The 20,868-nt window shown below is 43.7% G+C and overlaps 1 protein-coding gene across 1 annotated transcript in view; it reads right to left on the reverse strand.

Moving 5' to 3' along the window:
- Window positions 1-4,588, reverse strand: part of LOC132880197 (tripartite motif-containing protein 16-like) — a 298,595-nt gene extending 294,007 nt beyond the window's left edge. Inside the window, exon 1 of the mRNA XM_060913776.1 lies at window positions 4,359-4,588. Coding sequence (XP_060769759.1) covers window positions 4,359-4,532 — 174 coding nt within the window. The 5' untranslated portion in view covers window positions 4,533-4,588. The remainder of the gene's footprint in view (window positions 1-4,358) is intronic.
- Between the last annotated feature and the right edge of the window lie 16,280 nt (window positions 4,589-20,868).

The following is a 20,868-nucleotide window of genomic DNA, read 5'->3' on the forward strand; positions in this document are numbered from 1 at the left end:
AACCCTTTATTATCACTGTACTAGCGAAATTGACCATCAACCTGTCCTTACATACACACATACACACAATTGACAGAGGGGGAGTAGACAGGACAGGAAGACAGGAATAAAAGAAAAATACAGAGTAACATGAGGAGAGGGGAGGAGAAAAAAACGCAACCCCCACACTATGCTCCTGTGAGGAGTACAGTGTGGGAACATTAAAAAAACCCTCAGCACATAAGCACAAAATAACACAAGTACCGTATTTTCTGGACTATAAGCCGCTACTTTTTCCCTAGGTTTTGAACCATGCGGCTTATACAAAGGTGCGGCTATTCTGTGGATTTTTCTTCCACCGCTAGGGGCGCTCTAACCGGAAGTAGAATCAAAAATAAGATCGACGAAAAATCAATGCAAAGAAGAATTAGCAGATCTTTAGCAGATAGAACACGCACGACAAATTACTAACTGGTAATTATTTTCAAATCCTCGCCCCTTCATCATGGAAACCACACGAAGAAGTTTGTATGATGCAAGTTTTAAGTTGAAGGCCATCGAGCTTGCTATCCAGGAAGGAAACCGCGCTGCTGCACGCAAGCTTAGCGTCAATGAATCTATGGTGAGACGTTGGAGGCGGCAGCGGGAAGAGCTCATGCAATGCCAAAAGTCGAGAAAAGCTTTCAGAGGACATAAAAGCAGGTGGCCTGAACTTGAAAATGTCCTGGAGGACTGGGTGAACACACAGAGAGCAGGTGGCCGAGGTGTATCCACTATACAGGTCCGACTGAAAGCCGAAACAATCGCCCGCGAAATGAATATTGAAGATTTCAAAGCTGGGCCGTCATGGTGTTTCAGATTTATGAGACGTAAAAACCTGTCCATTAGGGCATGGACCACTCTCTGTCAGCAACTCCCCCCTGACTATCAGGAAAAAATTGAAAACTTCCACAAATTCGTTGAAACAAAGATACAAAAAAACTCCATCGGACCAGACGACATCATAAATATGGATGAAGTCCCTTTGACGTTTGATCTGCCACTGACCAAGACTGTTAACAAGACAGGTGCATCATCCGTGTTGTTGAAAACAACAGGCCACGAGAAGACGCACTTCACCTGCGTTCTGGCATGCATGGCATCCGGACAAAAACTTCCACCAATGGTGATTTTTAAGCGCATAACTATGCCGAAAGAACAACTCCCGAAAGGCATAGTGGTCAAAGTTAACACCAAAGGGTGGATGATGGAAGGCCTAATGAATGAATGGTTAACGGAGTGCTACGGTAAGCACCCGGGAGGATTTTTTTTCACCAGAAAAAAGCACTGCTTGTTTTGGATAGCATGAGGGCCCACATCACAGATTCTGTGAAAGCAGCGATCAAGAAAACAAACTCCATTCCAGCTGTGATTCCTGGAGGTACAACAAAGTATTTGCAGCCACTTGACATCAGTGTGAATCGGGCATTTAAAGCTGCACTCCGGGTTGAGTGGGAGACTTGGATGACAAGTGGTGAGAAGTCTTTCACAAAAACTGGCTGCATGTGAAAAGCATCCTTTTCTGATGTCTGTCAGTGGATCCTAACAGCGTGGAGTGCTGTGAAAGAGTCCACCATCACCAACGGGTTCCGAAAGGCTGGACTGCTACGCGAAGAGAGCGGCTCACCTTCAGAGCCAACTTCACCGGAGGATGACAGTGACACGGAGAGCGAGACTGATGAAGACAGATGTGACGAAGCGCTTCTGAGGCTGTTCAACTCCGACACTGAAGAAGATGACTTCATGGGTTTCAGCGAAGATGATTAAAGTGACTTGTGGTTTCAAACACAGGAGAAATTAAGGTCAATAAATACCGGTTATTTTCTCTTGGTTCTGTTCCGTTTTAATCAGCAAAGTTGCTGCCGTGTTAAAAGGCAGTGTTCGGAAAGAATCTGTTCAGGTACATACATGTACATTCACAGTACAAAATCGTTCTGTACATGCAGTAAATATCTAATTTTTCAACATAGATATCTGCGGCTTATAGCCTGGTGCGGCTTGTATATCTTTTTTTTTTAAATAGAGCGGATGCGGCTTATATACAGGTGCGCTCTATAGTCCAGAAAATACGGTACACTTTACAACATGAAAACTCGGGACTTGGGGGGGAGGGGGAGGGGAGGAGGTAGAGGTAACCCAGCGCAAGCAAGCAGCTGTCCGTTCCTGCAGCCATGATGGCGCTGGGTCACGCACCTGCTTGTCAAACTGGGGGTGAAAACAGCGACCGCAGGAAGAGGGGGGAGGAATACAAGAGAGTCTAACAGCAGTGACCTCCAGGGGGAATTGTTCTCCCAGCAACGGCCTTGGCCAAGGCCAGTGCTGGCTGAGAGAGCCGAAAACAGATAAGATTGTTTGGTCTTTGGGTCAAGCAGCCGCATTCCTTTAACGCCTACTCTGATAGTCCAGACTGGTTCCCCAAAAACATTTTCCTCTACAAAGCTGAAAGCTTCTCCAAGATGATGTCCATATTGCAGTTCAAGTTCTGAATAGCCACAGTCTGAGTGCCAACAGCTCTGCCCACCACTTCAATTATGTTGGGCAGCTTTATGGGGCTTTGAACAGCTGTCACCATTTTCTGATTTCCTCGATAAACCAAGGCAATGCCTAATCCAATCAGCAAAAGTCCTGTAATCATGGTTCCAAATAGGTAGATGTCTTCAATGTACTCCACAGAAAGAACCGCCAGGCACACGACCTGCCACTTCTCCCACGCGTCCATTGTGTAGCCAGCTGTGAACGTTCCGGCAGGACAGGCTGGTTCCCCCGAACCCAAGCTTCTCGTCGAGAAGATTGTGTCAATTGCATGAAGAGACCAGTTTATCAATTCCATGGTTTTTAGTTTGGAGAGCAGTGCAGAGAGAGTCTCTCAGAAGTATCGACACTAAGGCTCTGGATGGGTTTTCCTTCCATTTATGAGGGAAAGGAACATACACCCTCCCGACAGTCAGTGCGGTATTCACTTGGAAAACACATTTGCAAATTGGTAGAATGAGTTCATCATCACATGCAAGATTTGCAGTTAATCAAATGGATTTCATATTATTATTATTATTCATGAATTACTACAGTTCTGAACTTCAAATGTTAAAAGTCTGGCCTTTGGAGAGATGATGGAGACTCTTTTGGTGGAACACAATGGAGCAAAATATTGTGACCCTCTAATGTTGACCTGAAGTTGGCACCACTGGGGGTTGGCATTGGGTTTTTGTCCCCACCAATGTTAATACCAAACCTACGCCCTTGCCTACATGCTATCTCGTTCTAATTGTTGTTACTTTTATCCAAATGACAGCTGGCAATACGTTGTTACTTTGCACTTTTTGTTGATCTGGGTACTAATCTTTGAGAAACTGGATTGGCAGAATGTTGCCTGTGAAGAAAAGAATGTCTTTTTATTACCCTGTGTCAAGTTAATATTCACTTCAGTGCAATTTTTAAGAGCCATAAACTGTATTTTATTTATTGTTTTTGTTGTGAGTGGTTTTGTTTGATTGTTGTTTTATTTCTTGAGCTTTTTTATTTATATTTATTTTTTACGTTCCACTGTTGAATTGAATAAGTTGACTTAATTAAAAAGTTTACTGTTCTATGAAAGGGTGTATTTGCATGATCATTATTATTTTACTCGTGGCATAAAATTGTCTTGAAAAGACGTCAACAATAATATTGTTTATCGCAATAATTTCTGAGACAATATATCATCCAACATAATTTGTTATCGTGACAGGCCTAGAAGTGCGTGTGTGTGTGTGTGTGTGTATGTGTGTGTTAGATGTACATTTCAGAAACTCTTCTCTGCTCTGTGGTTCTGGTTCTGAAATGATCTGAACTGCTGCAGCTGTGGAGAGAAAAATGGAAACATGAGTTTGTGTAAAAGATGGAAAGAGTTTCAAGTGATCCAGTCAGTTTATTCATTTTAAATCAGTGTTTTAGTTCAAAGTGTTGGGTGAATAAAGTGTCTGCAAAAAAGAAAGCAGGAGCATCGCTAAGAAATAACACATCACTGTGTTTTTCCAGCAGGAACAGCTCCTCTTACCATGTGGAGAGATTTTGTTGAATTCCTCCTCACAGAATTCCTCGAGTCTCTTTTTCAGATCTGAGAGAGAATTCCTCACTCCATCAAATGAGAGATGTTGATGGACAGTGACGCTGGATGCGTGAAAATTTGGTCTGTGAAATGTAGGAGAGCGACGTCCAGAAGCTAAAACCTACAGAAAGCAAATAAAATGTAAAACTCACTTGTGCTGTCAGACAGGGACATTTGTTGTTCCCTTAATGAGAGGTGTTTTAGAAAGTGTGTGAGGAACAGCTGGCTCTGTAGATCAGACAGTGAGTGTTACCTGGAGGAAATGGATGTGATCATGTGTGTGTGAAAGCTGCTCCAGCTCAGTGACTCTCCTCTGAAGATCAGCAATCTCCTGCTCCAGTTGCTCCAGGAGTCGTTCAGCTCGACTCAGTTCAGCCTTCTCCTGATCTCTGATCAGCTCCGTCACCTCCCAGCGCTTTTTCTCCATGGAGCTGATCAGCTCAGTAAAGATCCTCTCACTGTCCTCCACTGCTGTCTGTGCACTGAGCTGTTAGGACACACACACACAACACACACACACACACACACACACACACAGAGACACACACGATTTAAAGCTCATCTATCATTCCCTCTCTTACTGGGACTGTAAATGACTCGTTGTCCATGTTGTGTGTGTTTCTAGGAGCAGCTCTGTCTCTGCTCACTGCTCACCTTTATAGTGTTCACAGCCTGTTTCAGCTCCTGCACCTTCTTCTGCTTCTCCTGGATTCTCTGCTGGGATTTCATCTGCTCCTCCTTTAACTCACTCTGAGGACAAATAAAATACATTCAGCTTTTTATACAGTACGAGTGAACTGGTTCCATATTAATGTCAGTTCAAAGTACATTCATGTTTCGCTCTGAAGGTTATGTGTGTGTGTGAGTGTGTGTGAGAGAGAGAGAAAGAGAGAGAGAGAGAGAAATGTTCACTGACTGATCTTGGCTGGGTTTCCCGAAAGCCTCTTTAGGCCAAGAGAGTTTTAAATGACCTCTTAAGATCCATCATCAAGCTAACATGGTTTTCCTGAACAACATCATGGCACAAGTCATCCTTTAGTTTGCTCAGAATTTACAAGAGACCCAGAGCACTCGTTCAAAACAAAGAGAGACTCGCTCGCTGCCAAATACACAGAATGTGCATGCGGCTCTGAGGGACTCAGACATTTGAGCAAATTGGGATGGATCTTGTCGGGCCATTAGATCGGTCAGCACGGGGATATCACTTTATTTTAGTTCTAGTGGACTATGCAACGCGATATCCGGAAGCAGTGCCTCTCTGCAATATCTCAGCACGCAGTACTGCAGAAGAGCTCTTCAGCTTTATCTCCCAGGTCAGTATTCCGAAAGAAATCCTGACAGACCAAGGCACTTCGTTTATGTCAGGCACACTGCACAAACTGTATGGGTTACTGGGGATTAAGTCTATCTGCAGCAGTGTCTATCACACACAAACAGATGGCTTAGTAGAGCGATTTAACCAAACACTCAAGAGCATAATCCAGAAATTTGTAACCGACGATGCACGTAACTGGGATAAGTGGCTCGAGCCCCTGTTATTCGCAGTACGACAGGTCCCACAAGCCTCCACAGGGTTTTCTCTGTTTTAATTATTAAACGAGCATAAGCTGTGTGGCATTCTGGATGTGCTACGAGAAAATTGGGAGGGGGGATCTTCGCCTAGCAAAAACGAAATCCAGTACGTTCTTGACCTGTGCACAAAACTCCACACCCTCACGCACTTAACCCAGGAGAATTTGCGGCAGGCATAACAACATCAGAACCGGTTGTATGACAGGGGCACGCGCCTTAGAGAGTTCACGCCAGGAGACAAAGTGCTTGTATTGTTGCCCACGTTGAGTTCTAAATTAATCGCCAAGTGGCAAGGGCCCTTCGAGGTCACACAGCGAATCGGGGATGTCGACTATGAAGTGAGGTGAACGGATAGGGGCAGAGCATTGCAAGTTTACCACCTCAACCTTTTAAAACACTGGAATGAGGGGGTCCCTGTGGTGTTGGCATCAGTAGTCCCGGAGAAGGCGGAGCTGGTGCCGGAGGTAAAAAAGATAACATCTCAAACCACTCCGGTCCCTTGTGAAGACCACTTCTCACCGACCCAACTCACGGAGGTAGCCAAGTTGCAAAAGGAATTTTCTGACATGTTCTCGCCTCTTCCTGGTCGTACCCACCTCATAAAACACCACATCGAAACGCTCCTGGGAATGGTAGTGCATAGCCGCCCTTACTGCTTGCCTGAACACAAGAAAAAGGTGGTTCGGGATGAACTCAAGGCCATGCTCGAAATGGGCATAATTGAGGAGTCCCACAGTGACTGGAGCAGCCCAGTGGTCCTGGTTCCCAAGACCGACGGGTCAGTCCGGTTCTGTGTGGACTATAGGAAACTCAACGCGGTGTCTAAATTCGACGCATACCCAATGCCTCGCATTAATGAGTTGTTTGATTGGTTAGGTACTGCTCGCTTTTATTCGACACTGGATCTAACAAAGGGATATTGGCAGATCCCCTTGACTCCTGTATCCCGAGAGAAAACAGCACTTTCCACACCGTTTGGATTACACCAATTTATCACGCTCCCTTTAGGGTTATTTGGGGCGCCCGCTATGTTCCAGCGGCTGATGGATAGGGTCCTCCGCCCTCATGCTGCCTACATGGCCGCATATCTAGACAATATAATAATCTACAGCCATGATTGGCCGCTGCACTTGGAACACCTGAGGGCCGTTTTAAAGTCGCTGAGGCATGTGGGCCTCACAGCTAACTCGAAAAAGTGTGCAATTGGGCAGGTGGAAGTATGGTATCTGGGGTTCTACTTGGGTCATGGGCAGGTGCGTCCCCAAATTAACAAGACTGCAGCGATTGCGGCCTGCCCAAGGCCCAAGACTAAAAATGAGGTGAGACAGTTCCTGGGGCTGGTTGGCTATTATCGTAGGTTTATACCTAATTATTCAGACGTCACCAGCCCATTAACTGACCTCACTAAAAAGGGGGCTCCAGATCCAATCCAGTGGACAGAGCAGTGCCAACAGGCTTTCTCTGAGGTAAAAGCTGCACTGTGTGAGGGGCCACTTTTGCACTCCCCTGACTTCTCTCTCCCCTTTATTTTGCAGACTGACGCATCGGACAGAGGGCTGGGGGCTGTTTTGTCCCAGAGGGTGGAGGGTGGGGAGTGCCCCGTGCTGGGGAAGGTAAGTGGCCAAGTCATGACACCTGCTGTCAATTAGTGTGTGTGTGTGTTTTGTTTGTTGCAGGGATGGATCATAAAAGGAGAGGGAGAGCAGAGAAGAGCTGGCTCCCGACCACAACACGTGTGCGTGTAGTGTGTGACAGTGTGAATGAGAGTGTGACTGAGTAAGGCTGAAAAGCTAAAATAAGTACAATAAAAAGGTTGTGTGTGACCATCAACTCTTGCCTGCCATACTTCTGTGCTCCACCCACATCAGGAACTACTACAGTCACATTTATATCGCTATATTTTAATCAAATTTAGCTCCATTAGGTGAGTGATTAACTAATTTAGTGTTATAAATGAGATGCATTTCTGCACCTCCAATGTTTTGTGTGTGTGTGTGTGTGTGAGAGAGAGAGAGAGAGAGAGGTTTTGATCTGTGTGTAGTGTGTACCAAAGGAGGTTGAATTGACCTCCTTCTATATAAGGTTGAAATATTTATATATTAAACCTCCTTCGGTACACACTACACACAGATCAAAACCTCTCTCTCTCTCTTTCTCTCTCTGTGCACTTACTGTATAAAGGAGAACATGGCCCACTCTGCACTGTGGAGAACAGCTGAAATAATCCTGACTGCATGATCGGGGGGTAACAGTGAAATGAGCGAGCACGGGGAACACATTTACCTCATTATTTAGCTTATTATTTGCTCATTCTTTCATGTGAACATTTGTTCATTTCATTAAAAACACACTTGGAATAAAAAAAAAATTGCCAAAAACATTAAATAGATTCATTAATTAATTTCCACATTATATACTGTATGTAATGCTTCCAGATGATACTATATATTATCTTATTTTAAACACTATATTTCATTAGGGGCGGCACGGTGGTGTAGTGGTTAGTGCTGTCGCCTCACAGCAAGAAGGTCCGGGTTCGAGCCCTGTGGCCGGCGAAGGCCTTTCTGTGTGGAGTTTGCATGTTCTCCCCGTGTCCACATGGGTTTCCTCCGGGTGCTCCGGTTTCCCCCACAGTCCAAAGACATGCAGGTTAGGTTAACTGGTGACTCTAAATTGACCGTGAGTGTGAATGGTTGTCTGTGTCTATGTGTCAGCCCTGTGATGACCTGGCGACTTGTCCAGGGTGTACCCCACCTTTCGCCCGTAGTCAGCTGGGATAGGCTCCAGCTTGCCTGCGACCATGTAGAACAGGATAAAGTGGCAAGAGATAGTGAGATATTTCATTAAATTTTGGTTAAAAATGAGCACCATGTGACCTTATCGATTGGATTTAGCAACTACTAATGCCTTCAGCAACGACAGTACGATTGCTTTTCAGCAGCTACTAATGCCTATATCAGGGACACGAACTGCAAAGACGCTCTTTGTCCTGTTGCTCTTTAGACTCCTTCTTACGAGTGAGTTCGGGAAAACCACGTACAGAGACAACGTTCGTTCCTTAAGAGAGTCTCTCAACTCTCTCTTTAGGTCTGAAGGGCAACGTTATCAGGAAACCCACCCCGAACCAGATTACGACCATCACTGAAGATAAATTTAACACTCTGTTCACCAGAACACAGACAATTTTAATCAGCTTTTACAGAATCCTTCTGATTGAGACACACATTGAAATTAAAGTTCAAATCATATCACTCACTAAAGCACCTGTTTCGAGATGGGAAACTATAATTAAGATGATTTAATTCTGGAAAAATTTCTAGTTCTCACCTGTTTCTCAGCTCTTTCTGCTGCAACTGAAACAGCGTCATGGTTTTTATGTTTCTCCAACATGCACAAAGAGCAAATACATATTTGATCAGTACGACAGTAGATCTCAATCAGCTTGTTATGTTCAGAGCAGATCTTCTCTTGGATTTTTGCTGAGGCTTCAATTAATGTGTGTTTTTTCAAAACAGGAGCTTCCTGATGAGGTTTCAGATGAGTTTCACAATAAGAAGCCAAACAAACCAGACAGGACTTGACGGCTTTGTGTTTTCTCCCGGTGCAGAAATCACACTCCACATCTCCAGGTCCAGCGTAACAGTGAGCAGGAGAAGCAGCTTGGACTTCAGTCTTCTTCTTCAGTTTCTCCACCACTTCATCCAGCATGTTGTTTCTGCGTAGAACAGGCCTTGTCGTGAAAGTGTCTCTGCACTGAGGACAACTGTAGATGCCCTTCTGATCCTCCTGATCCCAGCAGCCATTAATACACACCTTACAGAAACTGTGACCACAGGAGATAGTCACCGGATCCTTCAGGAGATCCAGACACACTGGACACCTGAACTCCTCCACAGAAAGTTGATTGACTGACATACTTGCCTCAGCCATTTTCCTGAAATCATAGACTGGTAGAGAGACACAAAGGTCAGTTTTGTTTCCTTTGAAATGAGGTGTTACCTCCCTGTACTGTGTGTGTGAAAGAGAGAGAGGAGGAGCACAAACACAGAAAGGTCATGAACACTCCTCTATTAATCATTTCATCTCCCTTCAGTGCAGAAATATAACCCATGTAGCCGCACTGATTTGGATTAATTTCATGAGATTTTATGAAAGTTGAAAATAGTTGATTCAGTGGACTTAATTAAAGTGTCAAAAAATCCAATTAAAAAAAATCATTTCAGAAAATCTGGAAATCCAACACTCTTTATCTAGATGGTTTGAACACAAGCACAATCCATCTCTTTTTTCTCTGTCAAAACACACACTTCTGACCTTCACTAATCCACACGTTCCCTCCTCTTTCTTGTCAAATTCAGGAAGAAACTTTCTGTGCAGGAAATGCAGAAGAGAACATCATGATATTAATTAATCAGCACCCAGAAAGATAAAGGTTTAGATGTTTAAAGATAAATAGGAGATAAAATGGTTCTCCATAAGCTGCTGTGTTTCTGTGTGCTCTTTTGCAGATGTCAGCTTTATTTTCTTCTTCTTGAGGCTGATGAATGGCTTCTGCTGCGTTACTCTTCCTCTGTCCCCATGCTCCATGGTCCTGATTTGAATCATATCTCATCTAGTTGTATCTGCTAATTTTCATTGAGATCAAGACTTGCTGCTGTTTCTCAGCTGGTTGTATTGATTTTAATCACAATTTTGCTGCCCAAACAGCTGGTGGTATTTCTGGGGCTGCCTGTACATTGTCTATTTTCATTCACAAATCCTTCTTCTTTTATTTTTATCAAGTTTTGCTGATCACGTGACTGGAGCAGCTTCTTTCTGCAGCTATTTTATGACTAAAGAGTGTCCATTTTTATTCATTTAAAGCGGATGTGTATGTAGTCAATTCCCTTCAGGTTCATACAGGTGTCTCTATTTTACCTGTATTGCACTCACAACAACACAACAGCACATTATTCAATGTTTTACTTCATGAATCTTTTTTTTTCAAAATAAACACATTTCAAAAATAGTTGGGACAGTAAAGTATTTCCCACTTTATCATGCTCCCATTCATTCTCATAACACTTAAAAGATGTTTAGGGACTGAAGACACTGAGTGATGAAGTGTTTCAGGTGTTATTTTGTCCCATTCTTCCTGCAAACAGGTCTTAAGGTGTGCAACAGTACGGGGACAGAGGGGACGCAGTCTCTTCTTCCACAGCCATGCCATTGTAATGTGTGCAGAATGTGGTTTTGCATTGTTTTGTTGAAATCTCCCTGGAAAATATTGTTGGTATCAGTCTGGATGGTCCTTTTTGCCTTTGGTCTGGAGCACATGGCTTCCATTTCTTCCAAAAAAGACCTGGAATACTGAGTCATCTGACCACAATACATGTTTCCACTGTGTGATTGTCCATCCCAGATGCCTCTGATCGCACAGAAGTTGACAGTGCTTCTGGACACAGTTGACATAAGGCTTCTTGGGGCAGCGAGGGTGTGGTCGAGCATGGAACTTTTATTCCATGTAGCTCATCATAACCCTATGGCTGGGCATTTAGGTTAGTATAAGACACTAAATTCTCATGGCCCACTTCTATTGGCCAGGGATTTGCGCAGGTGGTGTGCGGCTTGTTGTAAATGTCAGCTGGTAAATCCAGCGGCCACACTAAAAGTGCCATTGCGCCCCTAAATTTGATCGAGATCCCCTTCAAGAGAATTGGTATGGATCTTTTCGGGCCATTAGATTGATCTATGTGAGGGTATCGATTTGTGTTAGTCATAGTGGATTATGCAATGCAATACCTGGAAGCAGTTCCTCTCTGTAATATCTCTGCATGTAGTGTTGCAGAGTGACTACTTTCATGTCACATACACTATGCAAACTGGACAAATTGTTGGGGATTAAATCGATTCATACCAGGTTTTACCATCCACAAATGGACAGGCTGGACAAACAATTTAATCAAATGCTTAAAAAATGATTTGTAAGTTCATTTACAGGGATGCTAGAAACTGGGATAAGTGGCTACACCCTCTGTTGTTTGCAGTGCATGAGGTCCCCTAATCCTCCACTGGGTTTTCCTCATTTGAATTACTATATGGGCGCAAGCCTCGTGGCATCTTAGACATCATAAGAGAAAACTGGAAGGAAGGACCTTCTCAAAGCAAAAATTAAATTCAGTAAGCTTTTGACCTGAAAGCAAAACTCCATGCACTGAGACACCTAATACAGGAGAGTTTGCTACAGGCACAAGAACATCAATCCCACCTGTCCAACAGAGGGGCTCGGCTAAGGGAATTTGCACTGGGAGATAAAGTCCTCATTTTATTGCCCCTGTCAAGCTCAAAATTATTCACCAAGTAGCAAGGGTCCTTTGAGGTCACATGGCAAATTGGGGAAGTTAACTATGAGGTTAGGCACATGGATAGGGGAGATGCATGCCTAATTGACCACCTCAGTCTCCTGAAACCATGGAGAGAGGAGGTTCCTGTGACTCTGGTGACAGGAGTTCTGAAGAGGGCAGAGCTGGGACCGGAAGTAAATCCAAAAAGTGTGGTCCAATTCACCCCAGTCCCCTGTGGAGACCACCTCTCACCATCACAAAGAGCACAGTGTTTTTGCCCCTTCCCGGTCGGACTGACCTCATAGAACACCACATTGAGACTCCCCCTGGGATGGTGGTGCGCAGCCGCCTGAACACAAGAAAAATTTAGTTCAGGATGAATTCAAGTCAGTGCTCAACATGGGGGTAATTAAGGAGTGGCACAGTGACTGGAGCAGCCCGGTAGTTTAGTTCCCAAGACTGACGGGTCAGTCCAGTTCTGGGTAGACTATAGAAAAGTCAGTTCATTTTCTAAATTTGATGCATATCCATGCCTCACATTAATGAACTGCTCAATTGGTTAGCCGCAGCCTGCTTTTATTCAACACTGGATCTAACAAAGGGATATAGGCAGACCCCTTCACTTCATTATCCTGGGAAAAAACAGACTTTTCCACTCCATTTGGGTTACACTAAATTGCCACCCTTTCATTTGGGATGTTTGGGGCCCCAGCAACATTTCAGCATCTCATGGACAGAATCCTCCATCCCCACAGGGCATATGCTGCTGCCTATTTAGATGTCATCATTATTTATAGTAATGACTGGCAGTGGCAGTTACAACATCTAAGGGCTGCCCTGAGGTCATGGAGGTGCATGGGATTCATGACAAACCCAAAGAAGTGTGCAATCGGGCAGGTGGAAGTATGGTATCTGGGCTTCTACTTAGGTCATGGGCAGGTGCGTCCCCAAATTGATAAAATTGCAGCAATTGCGGCCTGCCTGAGACCCATCCTATCCCAGCTGACTACAGGCGGGGTACACCCTGGACAAGTCGCCACAGGGCTGACACATAGACACAGGCAACCATTCACACTCACATCTATGGTCAATTTAGAGTCACCATTTAACCTAACCTGCATGTCTTTGGGCTGTGGGGGAAAAAGGAGCAACCAGAGGAAACCCACGTGAACATGCAAACTCCCCACAGAAAGGCCCTCGCCGGCCACAGGGCTCGAACCTGGACCTTCTTGCTGTGAGGCGACAGCGCTAACCACTACACCACTGTGCCACCTGCTATTAAAGGTGCTTCATTTCTAATTTTTTGGACATCACCAGCCCGCTGGCTGATCTCACTAAAAGGGGGCACCAGATCTGGTACACTGGATGGAGCCATGTGAAAGTCTTTTGCTCAGGTTAAAGCAGTTTTGTGTGGAGGCTCACTGTTGCATTCTCCTGACTTTTCTCACCCTTTTTTTTGCAGATCAACACATCGGACAGAGGGCTGAGGGCAGTTTTGTCTCAGGTGGTGGAGAAGGAGGAGCACCCTATGGTAGCTACAAGCTCTCGATGTGAGAGAGTAAGTACAACATCATTGAGAAGGAATGTCTGGCCATCAGATGGGTGGTCCTCACTCTCCGGTATTACCTGCTTGGATGCCCCTTCATCATCTGTTCTGACAATTCCGTGCTTCAGTGGCTACACCGCATGAGGGGATCTAGCTCTTCAGCCCTTCAAGTTTGAGGTGGTTCACAGGCCGGGGGCACAGATGGTGGTGGCAGATTACCTCTCCCGCCAAGGGAGAGTCAGCTGCAGGCCGGACAACTCCCCAAGCTGAGTCGGGTGGTGGGTGTATGTGGCAGTGAGGGTGTGGTTGAGCATCAGGTGTGAACAGCAAGGAGTCAGGTTGACCCAGCAGGGAACATGTGATGAGTTACACCTGTGTCTAATTAGTGACTGTCTATTAATGTGTCTCTGTGTGTCTTTCAGATAGCCGAGAGAGAGAGCTGTCTTCCCAAATATGTGGTTTTGCTTGTGTGTGAGTTGTAAAGGCAATGATAAGTGCACTGTGGGACAAATAAAATGCACTTACTTTGAATTGTCATGCCTGTCTCCCAGTTCCTCATTGCCCAAGCTTAAAAGTTGTTACACTTCCTTTTTGGACAATAAAGTTTTAACTTCAGAAGGTGGACACAAAATCCTCCAAAAATGAAAATAAATGAAGGCATATATTGGGCAGCAGGGCGGCACGGTGGTTAGCACTGTCACCTCACAACAAGAAGGTCCGGGTTCGAGCCCCGTGGCCGGCGAGGGCCTTTCTGTGCGGAGTTTGCATGTTCTCCCCGTGCCCACGTGGGTTTCCTCCGGGTGCTCCGGTTTCCCCCACAGTCCAAAGACATGCAGGTTAGGTTAACTGGTGACTCTAAATTGACCGTAGGTGTGAATGTGAGTGTGAATGGTTGTCTGTGTCTATTGCCGCTTTTCCACTACCAACGCGGCTGAGCTGTGCCGTGCTGAGTCGAGCTGAGCGGGGCTGTTGGAGTTGCATTTCGACTACAACCGTGCTGAACCGTGCTGGCTGGAAGTGGGTGGACACATTGGGTGGAGTTAGCAAAAGTGGGTGGACGTCAGGTGATGTCGTTAGGCGGCGCAAACAGTGACATCAGTGACCTTTTAAGCGGTAGTCTCACAACCCGGATAGTAAACAATAAACATGGAGGACATGGAGTCGTTAGTGTTGCTGGTCTTGGTGCTGTGGCTTGTTGTCACCGACAACGCCAACAGATACTGGCAAGAGCGTATAGATGAGACGAGGCGCATAAGGCTTCATACTTCTCGTAATTCGTAATTCTCCTTCTTCCGGGTTTACGGTGTTTACAGATCCCAGCGTGCTCGCGGGGCGTGTGTGGGCATGTGAGGACACTCCTCCTCACCAATCAGTGCACAGGGGAGTGTCTGCTCATGCCCCCAGCCTCACTCAGCTCGGTTTGGCTCACTTCAGCCCCACTCCAAAACCGTGCGAGTTTTGGGTGCTAAGCAGGGCTGAAGCGAGCTGAGTCATGCTGTTTTTAGATAGTCGAAACGCGAGCAGTGTCGGGCTGAAGTGAGCTGAAGCGAGCTGAAGAGGGTAGTGGAAAAGGGCTATAAGTGTCAGCCCTGTGATGACCTGGCGACTTGTCCAGGGTGTACCCCACCTTTCACCCATAGTCAGCTGGGATAGGCTCCAGCTTGCCTGCAACCCTGTAGAACAGGATAAAGCGGCTAGAGATAATGAGATGAGATGAGATATATTGGGCAGCACGGTGGTGTAGTGGTTAGCACTCTCGCCACACAGCAAGAAGGTTCTTGGTTTGAGTCCAGTGGCTGATGGGGGCCTATCTGTATGGAGTTTGCATGTTTTCCCTGTGTCTGTGTGGGTTTCCTCCAGGTGTTCCGGTTTCCCCCACAGTACAAAGACATGCAGGCTAGGCTAATTGGTGGCTCTAAATTGACCATAGGTGTGAATGTGGGTGTGAATGGTTGTTTGTCTCTGTGTGTCAGACCTGCAATGATCTGGCAACTTGTCCAGGGTGTACCCCGCCTCTCACCCATAGTCAGGTGGGATAGGCTCCAGCTCACCCATGACCCTGCATAGGATAAGCGGTTACAGATAATGGATGGATAGAGGCTTATATTCCTCAAAACTTGCTTCTTGACTATTACTTTAATTCTCTCCTCCCTAGTTTGTGATTTTCTCTCCAGCAAGTGGGTGATCAATTTAATTAAGTGGATGTGAGGTGACAGGAATTAAACACCATCTGCACAAACACATGGAAAAGATAAAGTGGGTTGTTTGCATCATGTCAAAACCCCACTATTTTGCCATCCGCAAGATGAATGGGTCATGTAATAAAGGTGACAAATAAACATACCAGTTAAATCTGAACTGCTCCCCCTCCCTCCCAAAAAAGTTATCCCCAGTCATCACTGCACTCTTTGTCTCAGTCTATCTGTCTACAGTTCAAAAAGAAATATCTCTATGTAGCTTAGTAAATCTTATAGCATGTTATAATGCTGTAAATATTCCTATCACAGAATTCCTTGAGGCTCTTTTACAGATCTGAAAGAGAATTCCTCATGCCATCCAATGAAAATCTGGTCTGTATAATGCAGGAGACTGAAGTCCAGAAACTAAAACCTACAGAAAGCAAATGAAATTTAATGCACACTTGCGATGTCAGACACTCTGAGGACACAACAATTATATCTACAAGATGATAAATTTTGAGTTGATAATATTTATGGCAGTTAAAGTGTTAAAGTTCACTCAGGTTCTCTCTCTTTTGTGGACTATAAGTTGTAAAATGGGCGTCGGCTGAGTCAATGTTCACGCTTCTGATCTGATTACGAGGAACACTGAGTAACAATATGTTTACTCAACATGTCTTTCATAATATGAAGTTCAATTTCACTCTTGCAGTCTTAAATCACAATTTAAATCTTCTAACTGACCAAACCTGTTAAATCTCGATGAGAAAAATAACAAGGACAAGTTTCCACTCGTTTCTCAGCTCGTTCTGTTGCAACTGAAATAAATTTATCCAACATGCACAAGGAGAAATACACAAGCAAATTCTCATGGAAGAGTGAGTAAAGCACAAAGAGAATCTTTAATTTTGTTGAGACTTCAACTGCTGTATGCTTTTTCAAACCAGGTTCAATCCAGTGCAGCTGGAATGAAGATCTTGAACACCTCCAAGCTGCTTTAGACACCATCATCACTTCCTCATGGTTTATCTCAGTAACTGCTGCTGTTCCACACAATCACCAGAAGAGAGAGCAAAAGATTTTACAACCCCAAATCAGAAAAAGTTGGGACAATAAAAAAGAAAGCAGTGATTTCTAAAATATACTTTGACTTGTATTTCATTGCAGACAGAATGAACCCAAGATATTTCATGTTTTGTTGGTCAACTTCATTTCATTTGCGAATACACATCCATTCCTCAGTTTCAGACATGCAACACATTCAAAAAAAAAAATGGAACGGGGCAATTTAGTGCTAGTAATGAGTTACAACAATTGATGATGACCTTTGACATTTAAGCCCTTTCTCACTAATGGACACACAAACACATTTTTCAGTGTTTCTATTGAATGTTTTCCATTAAAAACAAAACATAGCTACTGGTTTTAATTCCACATGAAATCAATTCATCTATTGTTAGCAAGCTTTGTTTGCTAGCGCTGAAGCAGAAGCGTTTACATTAGATTTTGCTTGCCAATATTAGCAGGGAGCTGTGTTTAGTTTGTTAGTAGTAGTGTAGCACCCTGCCCTATGAACTGAGGAATCACCTTAACTATTAGGGCGGGCTCTGGGTTCTTAATTTTGTTGGTGTGTGGTGCCGTATTAACCTTAACAAAATGTAACTGATGAGAAGACTCTCTTTTTTCTTCTTTTCAGAAATAAGGTAAGTGCATAAGTTATTTGGTGCCTCCACTTAGTAGAACTTAAAATTAAATATAATGTAAAATCCTACTAAGAATAAACAGAAATTTCTCCAAGTTTAACTTGTCTTTTTTTATATGAATAAAGTAATAAATACAAAGCAAATTATTTCACATAAGGTACATGCTGACAATGTCTTTGTTACAGGGAAATACTCTAAATATCAGTACCACTTATTATTCCCTGAGTGTAATAATCTTTTCACATTTAACATATACCCTTGTGTGCACACAACCCAAAAAAACAAACGGTGCAGGCCTGAATCGTGGCTTGTGAGTGGTGAGGTCTTAAACCGGGTGACCGCTTCACTTAAACAAGTGAAATAAAATGCAATGAGTCGATCCGGTGTATTTGTAACTGTTTGTACTCACAGTCTGGCCTCAGTCAGTTTGTATGCTGCTTGTCAGGAATGGGGATGAATGCTGTGAATGAAGGAGGAGGGAGAGAGGAAAGAAAAACCCGGGGACTGCTGACTGGTCACACCCCCTGCCACTAGCCGCCACTCGCCGTTGAGGGTAAACAAAAAAATGTTCCAAGATGTGTGTCCTGGTCTGGATTCCCTGGTGAGCATATACACACGGCACTAAATCACTCATATTCATAGTCTCTGTGCAATTCCGCGAGCTCCTTCCGAGTTCACATAGCATACTTCAGTACACACATTAAACACATAGAGTAACGTTAGGCTACTACATTCAAATGTGTGTAAAATCACTACTAGCATGTTAGCATGAGCTAGACGCTCATCACGTTTAGCATTCATCATCACAAACAGTAGTAAAACAGTCCGTATTTACCACAACTTCCATAAACTTTTAGCTTCAGTACACCTTAGTATGCCCTGTTCCACTGGTAAACTCTGCATTTAACACTGGAAATGAAGGCAATACTCGGCACGATAGCACACGCTACATCGCATGCGTTTTTCCCGCTCATGTGTATCCCGTCTCTCTCTGTTGTTGTTCCCTGTAAGTCCCGGATGTCCCACCCCCTTAGCCTGTTTGATTGGATGAGAGGTTTTCATAACTATGGAAACCAAGTAAACTGACATGTAGAATAAGGATATGTTACAAAATGAGTACATCAGATGTCTATACACTGTAATAAACATTGCTTATTAACATATCATCAACCATAGTTATTTTTAACCTTTTGTATGAAATATGAACTGACATGGATTTTATGTAATTATCTCTGTTAGGGTTTTGCTGGGATTTGAACCCAGATCACTGGTGTGATAATCCAACAAACCCCCACTAGGCCACCAGGGGGATGACTCAAGTGCAGAGGCGTGAGGCGTAGGTAGAGTATCAAAAAACAGTTTATTTCCAATATATACAATCCGATGGAAAAAACAAAAAGAAAATCCAAAAGCTCAGAAGATGACCAAAAATAAAAATATCCAAAAGGTTCAAAGTCCCAAAAAACAAAAGGAAAGGCAAAAATGCACAACACTCAGAAGATCAAAAATACAAAGTCCAAAGAAAGCAAAAACACAAGGGCACAGGCAAGATACGTGGGACAGAGGAAACTAGCACTAGACAACATAGCATAAAGACTCCGTGACTAGGGGGAACAAACAGAGGGGTATTTATACACAAACTCATTAAGGAACAGGGCGGGGCAGGAAACAGGCAATCAAGACAAACACAAAACACAGTGGCGGCCTCTAGAGGCCAAAACAACCATGACAAGATAAACATAACAGCGGCCTCTAGAGGCCAAAACAGTCCCAGTCCTAACAATCTCAATCACAAAGAAATGCATTTTAATGAAATTAACTTATAAACAAAACTTATTTATTACTTACTTATCTTTTTAGATGTTTTTTTTTTTTTAATCTAGACAGGGCTACAGTAGTTTCAGTACATTCACTTACAGTACTCCACTTACCCACTGTGAAGAGCATGCTCTGTGTTTGCATAATGTGTCCATACCAGAGAGTTAAGATCCTGTTTTCTGGTTCCTGGGTTAAAGTCATGGGAAAAAGAAAGTACCTTCTTTTCTAGGTAGAACCAATTCTTTGTTTTTTTTTTATTTATTTATCAGGGCCAAAATAACAATTGTGTGGTCCTTACCAAGTTCTGTCAAGAACCAAATAACCTCAGGTGACAAAAAACAAACAAACAAACAAACAAACAAACAAACAAAACCCCCACAAAATATTTCAATATGTAGACTTTTTTCCCCCCAAAAAAGTAAACCAACCTTTAGAAACCGGATCGGAAAAATATGTACACTATAATTCAGTAACTTATACAAGAACCATTTTTAACTACAAAACCTTATTAAATAACTTCACAAACAACAAATGGTTTCTGTAGGAGTTTATCAGTTTGGAGAAGGGGGTTGGGGGGTGGCGTGGTGGAATCTCCTTTCTCAGTGAGTCTCAATCAACATATATTTGAAAATGAGAACAGTTTCACAAACTCGTACTCAAGGGCAGGGCCTGGGGGAGGTGGGCTGCTCGCCTCTGGTTAGAGGGGGTTAACATTCTTTTTTTAAATTAAAGTTTCATGATGTAGAGAAGTACCAAATTGGTGACTCGACATCAGCATTGGCCTTGTGAGTTTTAGGATGATTTGAACCAGTAGGTGGCATTTTAAACCATTTTCAACCAATAAAATGCTGGCATTTATAAAGATGATGATTTTGTCAATGTTAAAAGTGCACTTTGTTCAGGGGCGGATCCAGGAAAATGGGAGGGGGGCGTCAACCCAGTAAGGCTGGGGATCTGGTTGCCGCCAGAGTCCCCCGGAAGCTCTGCAGCTTTTAAATGCCTGGAGATGCATTTTGAGCTGTTAGAGTCATGTTGTAAATGAAATCTCTTAAAGAAAATTACCAAATCAAAAATGGTTTAAAATTAGGAACTTTCAAAACCATTTCATTCGTCACTGAAAATGATATTGTCAGAGTTGCAGGTATATGCGTGGAACTATATGCGTGGAACTATATGCGTTACAACTGATATATGGCCATATTTATGAAAGTCACATTGTCATATAATGCACAACCACATGACACACTACAGTGTAGTACACTGACCACAAAACACCTTCCATCAATAAATTATTACTGTTTTAGCAACTGCAATCTGAGCTCACTGGGGAATTTTAAGCAGACTGTCACAGGACAGAAAAGTCTGAAATGTTGTCTGTCCATCCAAATTTCAGCCTGTCCGAATGATGGGCCAAAGACCCCGAACAATGTGACCTGCCTTAGGGGCCCTGAAGCTGAAGGGCTTTAGATGTCTGGAGATGCTTTTCAGCTATTTCCAGGCACATTTTTTTGATCTTCAAAGGCCAAATTACACTCGACATTAGTTGCTAATTACATGACAAATTGAATCTAATTTACAAGAAAATGTCAGAAGATTCAAGAAAAACCTGCTTAAAGTTCTA

The sequence above is a fragment of the Neoarius graeffei genome, chromosome 2, assembly GCF_027579695.1.
Source record: "Neoarius graeffei isolate fNeoGra1 chromosome 2, fNeoGra1.pri, whole genome shotgun sequence".
In the NCBI taxonomy this organism is placed as follows: Eukaryota; Metazoa; Chordata; class Actinopteri; order Siluriformes; family Ariidae; genus Neoarius; species Neoarius graeffei.